General features: G+C 48.9%; 1 protein-coding gene across 4 annotated transcripts in view; it reads left to right on the top strand.

Moving 5' to 3' along the window:
- The window catches only part of BACH2 (BTB domain and CNC homolog 2), a 335,108-nt gene that overhangs the window by 304,247 nt on the left and 14,056 nt on the right, over nt 1–16,805 (top strand). For all 4 annotated transcript variants that reach the window (XM_084890430.1, XM_084890427.1, XM_084890428.1 and 1 more), the window contains one exon: nt 7,149–8,789. In XM_084890430.1, coding sequence (XP_084746556.1) covers nt 7,149–8,789 — 1,641 coding nt within the window. The remainder of the gene's footprint in view (nt 1–7,148; nt 8,790–16,805) is intronic.

The raw sequence follows: 16,805 nt of genomic DNA, 5'->3' as shown, positions 1-16,805 counted from the left end.
CAAATACCTGTAAACACACTCAGGTTCCATTGTAGACATTTGTATTGAACGTTTGTCTCCCTGGTCACCTTCTTAGCTCTGTGGAGAGAGAGACTATACTAAAGTTTTCTTTGTAACAACAGCTGTAGTAATATGATAATTGTCACTCAATGCCAGACCCTGTTCCAAAGGTTTCACTACAAGGCAGGCACTGCTGGTGTCCCTGTCTTATAGTCGGAGAACCTTAAGCACAGAAAGGTTAAGTCACCAGCCCAAATTACACAGCTGGTACACAGTGGGCCTGGAATTTGAACCTAAGAAAGCTGGTTCCCCAGACCTCACACAGTGCACGGTGAGTGCCTGATACATGGTTGATAAATGACTGGATGAGTAAGCGGAAAAATAGTAACTAAATGACCAAGAGCTTTGTTGAAATAATTAAATTAATTTGGCCAATATGTCCTGAGCATAGTATGCTTGTATAGCTTGCTGCTTTGGGGAGATGAGTGTGATACTATGGGTATAAATTATAGGAAATTCAGATTAGAAGTGACAGCGCATTGCTAATTCGGTCTTCATCCTACTGAATGGGATGCAGTGCAGTATGGGGGTAGGAAGGAAGAGTGAGTTGTCACCTGTGTTTTCTTTATTTCACAAGTGCCTTGCTGTACAGAACTCAACCGAGAGGGGTGGTCAGTGGTTACAGTGTTTTCAAAAGCCCATCAGTACCTGTCTTGTGTGGCTCAGTGGTTGAGCATTGACCTATGAATCGTGAAGTCCAGTTCGATTCCTGATCAGGGCACATGCCCAGGTTTCAGGCTCAATCCCCAGTGGGGAAGGTTCAGGAGACAGCCAATTGATGCTTCTCTCTCATCATCGATGTTTCTATCTCTCCCTCCTCCTTCCTCTCTGAAATTAATAATAAATATAATAATAATAATAATAATGATAATAATAAGCCGGTGTGGGAGAGACCCAGCTTCATCAGGGAATGTGCATGGTATTGCTGAGGGTAAAGGGTTCCCCGCCGTGTAAGGATGTGATTAAGGGACCTTGAGTGTGTCTCCTCTCTCCTGGGAGCAGCCACCAGATCTCCTGATTTGTTGGGTCAGCCGTCTACAGATGGCTCAATGCTGCAGCCCTATTTTTACACTGCCGGAACCAACTGAGGAGATCTTAATCACATGGCTTAAGAAGGGAATGCTGTTCCAAGCCTCATAAAAATTCCCAAAGCCTGATCTCTGAATAGTCCAGAAAGATGAGACTTAGAAGTTCCTTTTCATAAGCTCTGTCCAGCAGCAAACTGGGCACCTCCTGAGAATGAGTGACCCAGCTCTGCCAACAGCACCCAAACCAGTGCCCCCTGCTAGTTCAGTTTTCATCAGTTCATCTTCCTTCCATCAACAGCATAGAGATGATACTTCACAGCCCAGGGAAATACGGGATTAGGGTCACCATTTCTCTGAGTCAGATTTTCAACACATTAGCAGCATGTGGACTCACACCATTGTGCTTTGACTTTGGTAGTCTGACCTGACTTTTTGCAGGCCTAAAACCTGAAGGTCAGTGCCACTTGCCTTGTGTATGCCGACTCCCAGATGAGGGCATTGCCTCCTTGGGAGCAGCCAAGACCTCTCCTAGGTCTTAGCCCCTCATGACACTCCTTTCTACCTCCAGTGTGTGATTCAGCCTCATCTAGAGCACATTATGGAACCAGGTAGTTATTTATTTAAGAAAAAAAAATACTCTTCAACACGTTCCATTCAAAATAGTTCATTCAAAATGCAAGACTGTTCTCCCAAGTTGTCACTAATAGTGTATTTTGCATTTGTTTATCATGCCTCTAAGGCCATTCCTGACTAGTGAATTTTTACCCTAGATATGTCTGCTTCTCTTAGAACAGTGGAACACAGTCCATTAACATCAGTGAGATAAAACTAGTGTGCTATTTCTAGTCCACTTCATTCCACTTTAACTTCCTGATCATTACCTTTTTAAATAACATTTCTATGGGTCATTAGTTTTGTGGAAGATTCTCCACCATCCATCCCTTCTTATTTTTTCCCATTATCAGAGCCTTAAGAAAGAAAGAAAAAAAGGAAGGAAGGAAGGAAGGAAGGAAGGAAGGAAGGAAGGAAGGAAGGAAGGAAGGAAGGAAGGAAGGAAAAAAAAAGAGGAATAAAAGAAAAAGAAAGAAAGTAACAAGGCTGACATGTAGTCACAGTTTCATATACATATAGCTTATGGCTTCACATTTGCTTTATGAATATAATTGGTGACTTTAATGAGTCCTAAAAATGGAAAGGTAGTGTAACCTACTCAAGATGGAGCCAAACCAATATTTAGAAAGCCTCTGGCTGTAGGTGTGTGATGGGCACTTGCTTTCTGTTTTGTGCACTTGGAGGTGTTACAGTTGGCCTAGGTGCACCAGAGATGGGTTCCTAGGAGGGACACCTGTGGCAGTTCAGAAGGTACCGGTGGTATCAAAGCAAGCCGTGAAGCAAAGAAGACATAGACCGCGGGAATTTATTGCACTCCAGGTTGTCCTGCTCACCAGTGTTCACGGGATTCCCTCTCAGTCGTTTCCTCTTCTCCTGAAGCTGCTCTGGATTTCTCAGTTTACAATTAATTACGTAATTGTGTGAGAACCCTTCCATCATTGGCTTACCTTGTGACTTAATAGTTAACTTTTTATTGTTTTAATACCTCTTCTACAAAACTGAATTGCAGATTTCATGAGCATATGGCTGGGTCTTGTTCTTATCCATTCCTCACAGCTCTAGGATTGGAATCCCAGCTCTGTGACCTTGGATGAATTCCCTCACCTCTTTCTCAGTTTCTTTGATTACAAAACAAGGCAGCCCAGCAGTGTGGCTCACTTGGTTGAATGTCATTTGATGCATCAATAGGCTGCTTGTTCGATTCCTGGTCAGGGCACATGCCCAGATTGCAGGCTTGATCCCCAGTAAGAGGTATGCACGAGGCAGCAGACCGATGTTTCTCATGGACGTTTCTATCTCTCTCTCCCTCTCCCTTCCTTTCTCTAAAATCAATTAAAAAAAAAACATTTTTAAAAGGCAATCATGATCGCCTTGCAGGGCATTATAGAAACCAGCTAGCGCAGTGATGGGCCCCAGGAGGTGCTTGGTAGAATGAGAACTTTGACTCACTAGACAGAGCCTGCACACAGAAGCTGAGCAATTGAATATGACAAAGCAGGATTAAACCTATGGTGGGAGAAGAGCCAGTTATGGGCCAACTCTTGAAGTTGCATGGTGCGGGCACCATTTCCCCTGACCTTGGGCTTGGAGGACAGCGTACAGCCCTGTTTTTTACTCACGACTCTTTCATGACCATCTGACGATCACTTCAAGCTCATCATGCTCCTAAGTCCAAAAGCATTGGTGATTTGATTTGGGATGTGGAGACTGTGCTCATAGGCATCCTCATCCAACTGACACATTGAAGCATCCGCTCTTCCTGGAGTGGAGAAGCTTTTTCTAGCTCCTTGCAGCCATGAGGCAAGTGGTGACTCCCAGGACCAGTCCAGTGATCCCTGTGGGTGTCTCTGACTTATTTAAGAATTGCCTTTAAAAGCAACCATAGCAGGGGGTTGGTGGTGGGGCCTACTGAGACCAAGAGCATCAAAATAAAAGAGAGATGGTGATAAGAATGAGAGTATGAGGAGGTCTGTATAGATAACATAAATAACATTGCGTTTTCTCCACTTCCAGAATAGTGAGCACATCTGCCAAAACTAAAAATGTGCATTATCCACGCAGCCTCTGGCAGATTGCCTAGGAGCAGAGCAGAGATGCTTACTTACGGAGGGTCACCCCTGCCTTGATTCTGCCATTCCTCTCTGTGGTGGAGCTATGTCACAACGAGGAACTGGCCGTGTGACATTCTCGTTGCCGTCTTTGGTTACTTATAAATACACATTCTTTGTCTTGCATCCCTTTTAAAGTTTCCTAAGAGAAATGGCAATAAGACAGTATTACATGTGTTGAATCTATTATGATGTCAGCTTAGTAGACCACAAAACTGTAAGTTAGATGAGCTCCTTTTTAATACTAATTCTAGGGGACTGGACAAATAAGGACTGTGGCCTGTGCTGCATGCATTGGTTAGAGCTGGTATGTTGGTTTACTCGATGCCTTGCCCCAAACATAATTTGAGACAACACTTACAAAGCAGGGTTGTCGGCTTCTGTAGTTGTATGTTACAGGTACACTTAGACTTATGACATACTCAATAATATGCAAGTTTTCTCAGGCATTTATCATGTTAGAGAGAGACCCTAGTTAGATGCAGAGTTACAAAGAGAAATTAAACAATCCATGATCTGAAGGAGCTTGTTGTCTTATGGTAGAAATAGACCCAGTCCTATCTAATACAGAGGGAATATGCTAAATCGTCATCACTCCATCACAAAGATGGCTGCACCCACAGCTGAGGCCAAGTTCTGATAAGGAGCCTTAAGGAGCAATCAGCAGGGACCTGAGGCTACACCCTCCCCCTATGCGGCAGAGCTTGACAGGGACCTCAGGCCACACCCTCAGCCCAGCAGCGCTTGATGGGGGACCTCAAGGTGTGCTTTCCTTCCTGGTGCTTGGCTAGGGGACCTCAGGCTGCTCCCCTCGCCCCAGCACCAGGCCGGGGGACCTCAGGCTGCGCCCTCCACCAGGTGGGGCTTGACAGGGACCCTCAGGCTGCGCCTCCTGCCCCAGTACTGGGCCAGGGGACCTGAGGCTTCACCCCCCTGCCTGGCTGAGCTTGACGAGGGACCCTCAGGCCATCCTCCCCTCCTGGTGGGGCTTGATGGAGGACCTCAAGACACACACCCTGCCCCAGTCTGGGCTGGGAGACCTCAGGCCATGTCCCCTATCCAGGCACCAGGCCATGGCACCTGAGGTTGTGCCCCCTGCCCAGTAGGGCTTGACAAGGGTGGGACTGGCCAGGTCTGGATCTAGCCCAATGGGGGGATGGTGGTGGGGGCCAGGTCTGGGTCTCTAGTGATTTTGAGGTGCATGTGGGAGGGCAGGGACTTGACTCTGGGTCCCATGGTGAGCCCCAGACTCTGACAGGAGGAAGGTTTTCATATACATTTTACTAATTTTCTTTTATCTCTGAAACTTTTATTATAGAGAAAGGGCAAACAGCAATATTAAATTATTTCCTCTAATTAATTCCCTTTTAATGTGCACAAATTTCATGTACCAGGTCACTAGTTAAGTATAACAGAACTGAGATGGCAATGATTTCCCTTGTAAAAATATCATGTGGTGCTAACAGTCGTGGTTTTTGTTGTATTTCTTTTTTAACCAAATATCTCAGGACTCATTATCTGACAGAGTTTTTTTACTTAGAATTTTATTTAAAGTCCTTCGAAATTCTTAATAATTAAAATCCCATCTAAGAAATTTCCCTTATGGGAAAGAATGCAGCGATATAAAACCAGTGCTGGCCTGGAGGATCCACATTGCCTCACTCTGGCTGTGGGGCTGCTAGGGTGTGTCATTCCTTCTGTCTAGGAGGTTTGGAGAGGGCTCCCAGAGGAGCTGATGTCCGAGTTGGATCGTGAACAGCAGATATAAGTCCTCGTACGAGTTTTGGCTCTGTGTGCTGTGGTGAATTTAATACATGTGGAAGTCGGCCACAAAGCTTGCCAGTTCCTCTTGCTCCACGCCTTTTCCCCTAGCAGGTATTTCACTTGTACAATGGCTTCTTTTACATTACACTGATTTGTGCATCTCAACTTGTAGACTGCTGCCCTTCCCAGTGGGGTTAGCAGTGCTTGCAAGAACCTCAAGGATGCCTGGCTTTGCATAGAGGGTGAGGAACCCTGCCCCACATACCAGCGAGTTTAATCTGCTTCCATCCGGAGAAAGAAAACAATTGGCCTTGGGCAATGTATTTCTAATTATCTAAGTTATTTTCTGTGTCTGTGCATAAATAGCACATTTTCAATCTGTGTAAAACACAATGGATGCGCAGCACATGGCAGCAGGCTTAGCCCCCAGTTTACCAGGAAGGACAGCTGCGTGGCAAAGCTGCTGCTGATCATTAGGGAAGGACTGGCCCCTGCCCTGTGCCACTCAGCAGCTTCAGCCTTTCCAGCGACAGCCAGTTTGTTTAGTTCCATAACCCCCATCCTTTGTGGGCTGGGAGTCCATTTCCTGCGGAGAAAGAAATCCAAACACTGCTTTGGATTGTCATCATCTCCAGTACCCTTGTAAGATCGGGTATGACGTGATGACTGGAAAGTCCCAACTAGAAGCCGTGATGAATGAGCGAGCCGGGAGTCGCTTTTCACGTCTCCCATTACTTGGAAGACTATTTTGAAACCCTACAGGCTTTCCGTTTTGAACAGGGCCACCCTATGGGTTGTGAGGTCCACAAGCAAACTGGAATGCTGTCTTTTGGCTCCGGTCAGCTGCAACTAGGGTGTCAGGGAGTTCCTGATGTAGCTGATAGATTAAATAGAGAAGGTAGACCAGACAGAGATCAGGATGGCAGGACACACACAGGCTTTATTGGAGGGAAGGGTAACCCTGCCGGCTGCTTCCACGGAGAGGGGCGGAAGAGAGCGAGAGCTGGGTGTACAAGCACCTTTAAGGATAGAGGGCGGGGCTTGGGGCACTCAGCACACATTGATTGGTGATTAGGGACCTAGGGATTTAGGAATGGGGGTTTAGGGTATTTGGCAGGTGCTGATTGGTGGTTCAGAGCTCAGGAATATCTGGCCACAGGTGGGGTTTATGTCTGTCCATCAACTGGAGGAAGGGAGGATCTATCAGTAGCAGGGCCCTCCACAGGGCCGTCGGGGGAGGGACCTGAACAGGAGTCCCATTGTCACCGTGCATTGCCAGGGTGTTTCATTAGTGCAAACACTGCACCCGTGGTCGTCTGGTGCAGCCACTTGACCCTGGTGATCCCCAGTGCTGTGTGCCCCTGATGCAACCGAGAAGCCGCCTGCGTGAGGCCGGCCGCTCATTATCAGATGCGGAATCGCTGCTGACCCGGGACAGATTAGCTGCTCCTTTTGCAGTCTTTGTTCTAGGACATTAGCCCCGTCTGGTTATCTGGCTTCAGTTGAGGGGTTCGGGACAATAGTGGTGCTGACGGTAACTTGAACTTCATGGCCCTTTCCCCTGTCTGTGCTGCAGGTCACGGCCAGGGGCTTCGGGCCGCTGCTGCAGTTCGCCTACACCGCCAAGCTGCTGCTCAGCCGGGAGAACATCCGCGAGGTCATCCGCTGCGCCGAGTTCCTGCGCATGCACAACCTGGAGGACTCCTGCTTCAGCTTCCTGCAGACGCAGCTGCTGAACAGCGAGGATGGCCTGTTCGTGCGCCGCAAGGACGGCGCGGCCTGCCCGCGCGCCCACGAGGACCAGGAGAACTCCGCGGGAGAGGAGGAGGAGGTGGAGGAGGAGGAGGAAGAGGTGGAGACCATGGAGTCGGAGACGGCCAAGATGGCCTGCCCCAGGGACCAGGCGCGTCCACACCCGGGCAGCTTCGAGGCCATGGCCGCCGCCGCCGTCCCGGGAGCACCGAAGGAAGAGGCTCTGCTGGTGCCCGAGCCCGACGGGCCCGCGGACACCAAGGAGAGCTCCGACAAGGACGCCTTGACGCAGTACCCGCGATACAAGAAGTACCAGCTCGCATGCACCAAGAACGTCTGCAACGCGTCGTCCCACAGTCCCTCAGGGTTTGCAAGCACATGCAGCGAGGAGAGCTCCGGCCACAGCCTCAAGCCCGGGCTCGTCGCCGCCGCGGGGCAGATCAAGAGCGAGCCTCCCAGCGAGGAGAACGAGGAAGAGAGCATCACGCTCTGCCTGTCCTCCGGGGACGAGCCTGAGGTCAAGGACCGAGGAGCCGGGGACGTGGAGATGGACCGCAAGCAGCCCAGCCCCGCGCCCGCGCCCCCCTCGGGCGCCGCCTGCCTGGAGAGGTCCAGGACCCTGGTGGCCTCGCCCTCCTGCCTGAGGTCTCTGTTCGGCGCAACAAAAAGTGCCACCGAGCTGTCCGGCCTGCCCGGCACGTCTCAGCAGCACTTTGCCAGGAGTTCCGCGTGCCCTTTCGACAAGGGCATCACTCAGGGTGACCTTAAAACTGACTACGCCCCCTTCGCGGGGGGCTACGGACAGGCCCACGTGGGCCAGAAGGATGCGTCCGGCCTCCCGTTGGGGTCGCCCCTCAAGGGCCCCGGGGTGGAGGCGCTCTGTAAGCAGGAAGGAGAGCTGGACCGGAGAAGTGTCATCTTCTCCTCGAGCGCTTGTGACCCAGTGAGCAGCACTTCGGTGCATTCGTATTCCGGGGTAAGCAGTCTGGACAAAGACCTCTCGGAGCCGCCGGTGCCAAAGGGTCTGTGGGTGGGGGCCGGCCAGTCCCTCCCCAGCTCGCAGGCCTACCCCCACGGGGGGCTGATGGCCGACCACTTGCCAGGAAGGATGCGGCCCAACACTAGCTGCCCGGTGCCAATCAAGGTCTGCCCGCGCTCGCCCCCCTTGGAGACCAGGACCAGGACTTCCAGCTCGTGCTCCTCCTACTCCTACGCGGAGGACGGGAGCGGGGGCTCGCCCTGCAGCCTCCCGCTCTGCGAGTTCTCCTCCTCACCCTGTTCCCAGGGAGCCAGATTCCTTGCCACAGAACATCAGGAGCCAGGCCTGATGGGAGATGGAATGTACAACCAAGCCCGACCCCAAATTAAATGTGAGCAGTCTTACGGAACCAACTCCAGTGACGAATCCGGATCGTTCTCGGAAGCAGACAGTGAGTCGTGTCCTGTGCAGGACAGGGGCCAGGAGGTAGGGAACCCGCCTCACTTCAAGCATGTCCCCACCGCGCTCTCAGTCCTTTACCTGGACTCTCCCTGCCCCCACCACCACCACCACCACCACCACCACTCACAGGGTGTTCTTATTTGCCAAGATTAAAGGTTACGGCTAAAGGGTCTTCTTGCCTTTTCACGGATGGTTCAAACTGGTTCCAAATTAATCACTTTTGTCCTAGAAAGCGCTTGGAATTTATCTAGGCTTACTAGTCAACTAGCAGGTGCAAACTGCTTACGGAAACAAAGCGTGAAAGCATGCCTGGGCCCTTCAGACCTCCCTTGCTCCTTCCCCCTCTGCTCTGAAAGGATGCTGCACCTGTCACCTTCGTCCTTGCTCCTCACCCCTTCAGTGTGAAGGGAAATATAGAATCATTAAAAAAATAATAATAATAATTAAAACTAGATAGACCCACACTAAACAAGTGCTTTTCTAGCTCCCTTTACATTTTCCTCATCAACAGAAGGCCCTGGGGCCATCCCGTGTCCATAACGCTGCGCAGGGACAGCTCTCCATCCCTTCTGGGCGCAGGGTCCTTGCAGAAGCGCTGTAATCAGTCACACGTAACTTAAGAGCACACCACTCCCCAGGCTCCCCACCAATGGGGAGATGTTATTTTGGGGAGCCGTGGAGGTTGAGTGCCAGTTTCCGTCCACTCTGAACGCAAAGCACTTTGTAGATAAAAGTTGCCAGGCCTCGTCCATGTCTCACCAATGCTGGGAGAGGGAGCAGGCGCAGCAGCAGCCACATCGTCCACGAGACTCACGTGGCTCAGGAGAGAAAGAACAGACACCCGTATGTTTCCCCTCCCCCCGTGACCTCAGGGGCCCCTGGGAAGAGAGGAGAGAGTCTGTGCCACAATCTGGCACTGCCTAACCCAGGGGTCTTCAAACTACGGCCCGCGGGCCACATGCAGCCCCCAGGGGAGTCTGATCCTGCCCGCCAGGTTTTTTGGGCAGTGAGCGCAGCCAAGGTGTTACAGTAGGGATTAGTAGTTCATATAGTCCGGCCCTCCAGCTCTCTGAGGGACCGTGATCTGGCCCCCACTTTAAAAAGTTTGAGGACCCCTGCACCGGTTGATAAGGAACCAGCCTGAGACTGCCACCTGTGTCTCAGACCTGCCTCCGGAGCTAGAGTGAGCGAGTCCAGAGAGAAGTCCCTCTTCAGAGCTGCTCATCCAGAAAACACGGAAGGAGGCAGAGCACGGTCCTCAGGAGGCCTGCGCTCCCTGGATGCCAGCCTCTGGTCGGGCAGGGATGCTAACCCAACTGAGGCAGCGGGGATGCCACGCGGGTGAGGTGGCTTTTCACAGAGCCACGTGCTATCTCTGCAAGCTTGGCGAGAAGCACCCAAGGCTTTAATTCGGGCATGTTCTGAAAATAGATTCCAAAGCCCTCGGTGCCAACCGCAGAAATAACCTGGGGTCACTGCCTTGTTTTGCTGGATAACCCTCTGTTTATTTTGCCTGGGGGGCGGGGGGGGGGATGGAGAAAGACAGGCTTTAATTGAGTTAAGGGAAATTTGAATGGGAACTATTTCTACTCACTATATCCTATCCCCTAAGGTTTGGGTGGGGGCTTGCGCCAAGCCAGAGGCATGTCTGTCTGTGTCTCTAGCCTGAGAGGACGGAAGTCTTGTGGGAACGGCCAGAGGTGGTGCTCTCTCCCCTCACTCACTCCTTTCCCTCCCATCACTTCTGTGAGGTTGTTGTCTTCCCCTGAAGCGTTCTATAAGCGCCCCCGATGCAGAGGCCTCGTCACTGGGTCTGGTTTGTCCACAGAGTGGTTTAATCTCGCCAAAAAGCAATAAGCCTCCAAATCTTTGGGTTTTTTGTCCCTCCCTCAGGAGGAGCCCTGCCGTTAGGCTACACGGGCTGTGTTTTTATGACATTTGCACATGCTCAACGAACCGTCAGTTTCAGATAAAGCTCCGGGATTTCTCTACTTTCTCAAAAGAGAGCTGAAAGCCACTTCTTGGAACGAAATGCCACCAACAAGAGTCCATGGTTTTCCTTGTTTAGACCGTATCTTTCATCTGCCTTAGAGCTTTTCGGTTCTCCACGAATCATTTTAAAAGGAGGATTCATTCAACCTATAAAAATAGCCATGAGCCGAAACCGGTTTGGCTTAGTGGATAGAACATCGGACTGTGGACTAAAAGGTCCCGGGTTCGATTCCGGTCGAGGGCATGTACCTTGGTTGCGGGCACATCCCCAGATGATTCTCTCTCATCGATGTTTCTAACTATCTATCCCTCTCTCTTCCTCTCTGTAAAAAATCAATAAAAAAAAAAAAATTTTTAAATCACCATGAACAGGACTAGTCTCCCCTTAAAAAATACCACTGCTTTAAGAAATACTTCATGTTTACTTATTTTTAATGGGGGTTTTTGCATATCTAAACAGTGGAAGAAGTGACATTTATCAAAGTTTGGTGCCATTTCAGAAATCATACTTCGCCCCTCTTGGTGTAGTACATTTAGGACAGGACGGTACAGGAAAGCTAAGGTTCTTCCCAGTTTCACATGTCAGTTTTCCTAGAGTAGAGGAGATTAGGTTTTCTAAGAACTGGTTCGGGAACGCATCATCATGCTCCTCTTTGAGTTCATAACTTGCTTACGGGAGTTCCTTTGACCCCGGTGGGAGTGTGGTGCCCTGTCATGACACTGAAGGCAAATCCTTTACAACGTGAGTCATACCTCATTTCCCTGCACTGATCCAGAAGATCCAACGTGCACTGGGCTGATTCTGCCCCAGTCTGCTCTTGTGTAAGGTGCTGGTAACTTCTCTTCCAAGTAACTTCTCTCCCAAGGAGAGATCAGAGTCAGAAGCCAGAAAGAGTTCTCACCTCAGCCAGGCGCCCGCCCGTCCAGTACTGCAGCTCAGCTCTGTGAGGAGCAAAAGAGGTGTTAGCCTACTTTAACATGTTCTAGTTCTGCCCTGTTAACTCTCTCATCTCACCAGCGTTGACCTCTCTCATCCTTTCTAATGATTCCCTAGCTCTGAACAAAGCTTAGGTTAGCACAATATTGTCCTTTATCCACAATCAGCTTTTTAAACTCGCTTTCTTTAAAAATAATAATAATAATAATAATAATAATAATAATCAAACAGCATACCCAGTTCCTGACACACCAAATTCCCTGTGCCTACAGCAACATACAAACACATATTCACGTCTCTAGAGGCTTGAGTTGTACTTTCATGGCATTTACAGTATAATTACTCGGTGACTTGCTTTTCCACCCAGCTGTCTCCTGCGTACATGCCTCTAGGTCCATCACATGGGGCTTTGTTAGCATCCATCAGTCCCATAAACCACAGTTTATTCACCTATCATCTCTAAACAGCCATCCCAGTGGCTTCCAATTTCCCCCCTCTTATAAACGCTGCAGTAAAAGTTTTTGTGAATATATTTAGGAGTGGTGCTTTTATTTTTATGGGTTAGAGTTCCTGAAGTGGGTTACAGGTTATGCTCATTCATTAAATGCTGCCTAATCCTCTCCCCAAAGGCTGTAGCAATTCCCATGTCCTTTAGCAACTTCCTCCTGTTCTTGCCAGTAGGAGTGAACCGTCCTTTTGATTTTTGCCAAACAAAAAAGGATGACTGCTAATGAGGTTGACATCTTTGTCCATTTTTCTTTCGTGTTGTCTTTAAATCAATGTATAGAATCCTTAATCCTTAACCTTTCTGATAATTTTTTTTATATTTTTTTCCAATGTTTTTTTTTTTAACTTATGGTGTCTTCTATATAAAAAAAAAACTTAAGTTTTATGTAGTTGTTATCTTTTCTTTATGACTTCTGGGTTTGCTATTTACATGAAAAGTCAGTTTGGAAAATTTTTTTTCTTCCAATGATGAAAAAATGAATAGGCCATATGAAGTACAAAAGTAACACTTTGCATAACAAAGTCTTAGTTTGACTGAAAATGGGAGGCAAAGTTGGGGAGAAGGAGTATAAGGGAAAGTTTCATTTCTACGAATTTCTATAATGTTTTAATTTTATTACATATATCTCACACAGGTTCATTTTTAAATTAAGATGTAATTCACATACCGTGAAATCCACCCTATTAAAGTGAACAAGTCAAGGGTTTTGAGTGATTCACAAAATATTATGACTATCACCAGGACATTTTTATCACCCCTGAAAGAAACATACCCATCGGTGCCCTCCCTCAACTCAGGAAACCACTACTCTGCTTTCTACCCCATAGATATGCCTAAGCTGGACATTTTATATCAGTGAAATCTTACACTTTGTGGCCTTTTGTGTCTGGGTTCTTTCACTGAACATAATGTTTTCAAGGTTTATTCTTGCCATTGATATGCCCCCCAATGTCATGTATCAGTTGTTTCATTTCTTTTTGTTGCTGAATAATATTCCACTGTGTGCATGTACCACACGTTGGCGATCCCTTCCTCAGTTTGGTGACATTGGGTTGTTTACGCTTTTGGGCTATTCTCAATAATGCTGCTGTGAGCACCTGTGCGCAAGTTTTTTGTAGATGTATTTTCAGTTCCCTTCGTTACATATCTGGGAAGGGAATTGCTGAATCACATGATCACTCTATTCAACCTTTCCAGGAATTATCAGAGTGTTTTCCAAGGCAACCGCATCATTTTACATCCCCACCAGCAGTGTATGAGGGATCCAGTGGCTCCACATCCTTGCCAACATTCGTTATTGTCCATCTTTTTTATGATAGCCATTCTAGTGGATCTGAAGTGGTCCAATCTTGTTTTGGTTTACAGGTTCATTTTTAATAAAGTTATGGAAAAGTCACAAATATTTTCTAGGTAGGAAGCTTCTTAGTGACACAGTTTTGTACCACAAGCATTTCTAATCCATTGTGAACTTTAGTCAGAAAATACTGGAAAGATGGGCAAAAGTACTGATTAGTTGCGTTTGCTTTATTAACATGGATCATGTCAAGAGGGAGCAAGTATGTGAGTGTGTGTGTATCCTTGTGTGTTTCTATAGGAGCCAGGGGCCGGGAAAAATGAGGCCCAGCACCAGCACTGACACAGAATCACCCAGATGAGCTGGTCTGGCTCTAACTCTCCCGCCCAAATGCTGACTTCCAGACACACGTTATTCGTAAAATGTTTAAAGTTGCTCTAGTGTATTATTGAATCAGGCATCTTTTTTTCACATGTCTGTAATTGGTCCGCCTAATCAAAAGAAGGCCTTGCTGGGCAGCATAGATGGCAGCCGTATTTCTAACTAAAACAGTCCTTGTGTGATGTCTAGAAAGCTGTGCTTAGCATCTGGAATTTCAAAGCATACGGGATGTCTAGAGTAAGGAACCATGTGACAAAGAAAAATAGAGCTAATACACAGAAGTGACAATATTATTATTAACAATATGTCAGATCTATAAGGCAATTCCAACTTTTCAAAGCACTTTCCCCACCTCCTATCCAATTTTAGTCTTCGCAGCAGTCCTGTAAGATGAGCAGGGCAGATGTTGTCTCTGACTCACAGACCGCACAGAACTTCAGGACAGAGAGCAGGGGAGACTTGCCTGCAGTCACCCGGCTAATTGATTGCAGCGCCACAACTGAATCCCAGGTGTCCTGCGTTTGCCCATGAGACTCTAGGGTAAAAGGACAGTTGTTCAGGAAACATTTCTTACTCTGGGAGGGAGATGTTGTCATTGGCATCTGCCCAGCGCTGAGCTGACTGTCCCCGTGCCAGCAGCACTGGAGTCATTAGCCCCAGTGGGCACCTTGCTTCCTCCCCGACAACTCCCAGAGATCTGGAGTCTTGTAAGAGCGTAGGTGGTAGACGCTTTGGAGAGCTGGTTACTGTTAGTAGGATCGGCTCCTATGCCGTCTACTCGACTTCTGGTACTGAAACTGAAAGAGGAGATAGCAAAAAAGACTCACACTCCACCTTCCACTGGGATTTCTAGAGGAAATGGATGCTTGTTTTCGGTTTTTTCTACAACATTCTACCTCCGTCCTCCCGTAGCCCCCATCCAGCCACCCAGAAACACCAGGCACATGAGATGTGTTAAGAGACACAGGAGGTGATGACAACCCGTCTCATTAAAACCCCGTAAAATATTCAGAGGAAACAAGATCACAGGGAAACCCACCAACGCAAGAGTGTTACTGTTTGGGGAGGGGAATCTTTCCCCCTTCTTTTGTCTCATATTTGAACTTTCTGCAAGAAGTTACACTTCTCATATAATTTCTTTTTTTTAAATATATTTTATTGATTTTTTTACAGAGAGGAAGGGACAGGGATGGAGAGTTAGAAACATCAATGAGAAAGAAACGTGCATCAGCCGCCTCCTGCACACCCGCTACCGGGGATGTGCCCACAACCAAGGTACATGCCCTTGACCGGAATTGAACCTGGGACCCTTCAGTCCATAGGCCGACGCTCTATCCACTGAGCCAAACCGGTTAAGGACTCATATAACTTCTTAAATGACACCTTTTATATGCGATTTCATTCACCCTCCAGAAGTCACCCGGCACCCTCCCGCCCTTTGCCAGCCTCTGGGGCCAGAGGCCCCCCGGGCACACGGCAAGGCCACTCATTCCCCTGGCTGATCAGGAGCTGGGGCCCCAGAGGGTCTCACCCTCCTCTGGCCACTGCTGAGCCAGGCAGTGCAGGTGCTGAGCTGAAACACCTCTGTCCCGTTCCTCCCATCGCGCTAAGAAGGAAGCTGGGGCCAGGTCAAGCCAACGGGGGCAGACCATGCACGCTGAGGAACTGGCTGGCTCCAGTGCCACAGGCCCTGGGCTTGCTGACACTCAGAGTCTCTACTGAGAACCAAAGCTCGGGTGGCCCCTACACGGCCCCAAGCCTGAAGAGGAATCAGGGCCCTCGATCCCATGGAAAAGCCGCAGGAGGGCCCTTCCCCTCCTGTGCAGCCTGCTCAGCCTCCTGTGCTTAGTCTCATATGCCGTGTGGCTGATGGTGTAGCTGCAGGCCGGCCATTCGGACAGGGGCCGGCGGTAGTTGGCAGGACCCTCATCTTGTCTGGTTGGGTGTTTTTGCACTATCCGGGGAGTCCAGTGAATGAAAGCCAAACCACTGCTGAGAAGTTAAATCTTGGAGGAATAAGTGTGAGGAAGGACAATAAATAAGATGGGAAGTCCTATTAGGCCTGTTTGGGTTGTAAGAACTCTCTGGAGGAAAGGGAGAGGGCCTCAGCCTTCTCGGTGTGTTTCGGCGTATCCAAAGGCCAGGTAGCATTGGTGGACTTTGCAGCCCCGTTTGAAGAGTGCTGGGGTGCCTGCGAGCTTGAGAATGGGGTGTTCCCTCAGCTCCATGAGGGGTCTGTGCCCGCTCTTCATCTCTGGGGACCATGCCCATTGGCTTGGAGCTCACATCTCTGACCGTAACAAGCAGCCTCGGTGAGTGACCAGGGAGCCTCTCAAGAACACCTCTGGGACGCACCTCCGGTGTTGGTGGAAATTCTCCCTCACTATAGGGGAAACAGCGCCTTTTAAAAAGAAACAAGAGTGTTTGCGTTTTGCTTTGTTGCTTCCCCCTCCCCCCCACCTCACATTGAAGAAAGTCTATGGCTGGCTATTTTCTTTTCCTTTGACCTCTTTAAAAAGCAACTGGCGTTGCAACAGCTCTGCTGAAATTTTATATGGCCTTTTGCTTCAAGGACTTTGAAACGAGCATTGTTGATTTTTCTTCTTTCCTGTCAACCTCTGTCCTATTTCCCTAGTGTTTCATATCCACTGCCTGGATGCTTCTGAGTATAGTATAACTCTCACTACAGAAGCCCTTCTGCCTTTCCCTGTGGCCTGAACTATAGGTATATTTTCTTTCTGAAAATCGGTAAACACGATTGAGAGCAGGAGCAGAACGGCTTTGTGGCCGGCAGGAGGGGAGGCTCCATCCAGGCCTAGAACGGCTGCCACCTCTGCTGTGCAAACAAGCCTCTGCCTGGGGTGGAAACATCCGTGTCCCCGCACACAGACCTCTGTGTTATTTAGGCACCGTCCAGGATCTGAGTGT

This window comes from Pipistrellus hanaki, assembly GCF_964339955.1.
Source record: "Pipistrellus hanaki genome assembly, chromosome: 7".
Lineage (NCBI taxonomy): Eukaryota > Metazoa > Chordata > Mammalia > Chiroptera > Vespertilionidae > Pipistrellus > Pipistrellus hanaki.
The sequence above is the reverse complement of the archived record's forward strand: the minus strand, read 5'-3'. Positions and strand labels throughout refer to the sequence as shown.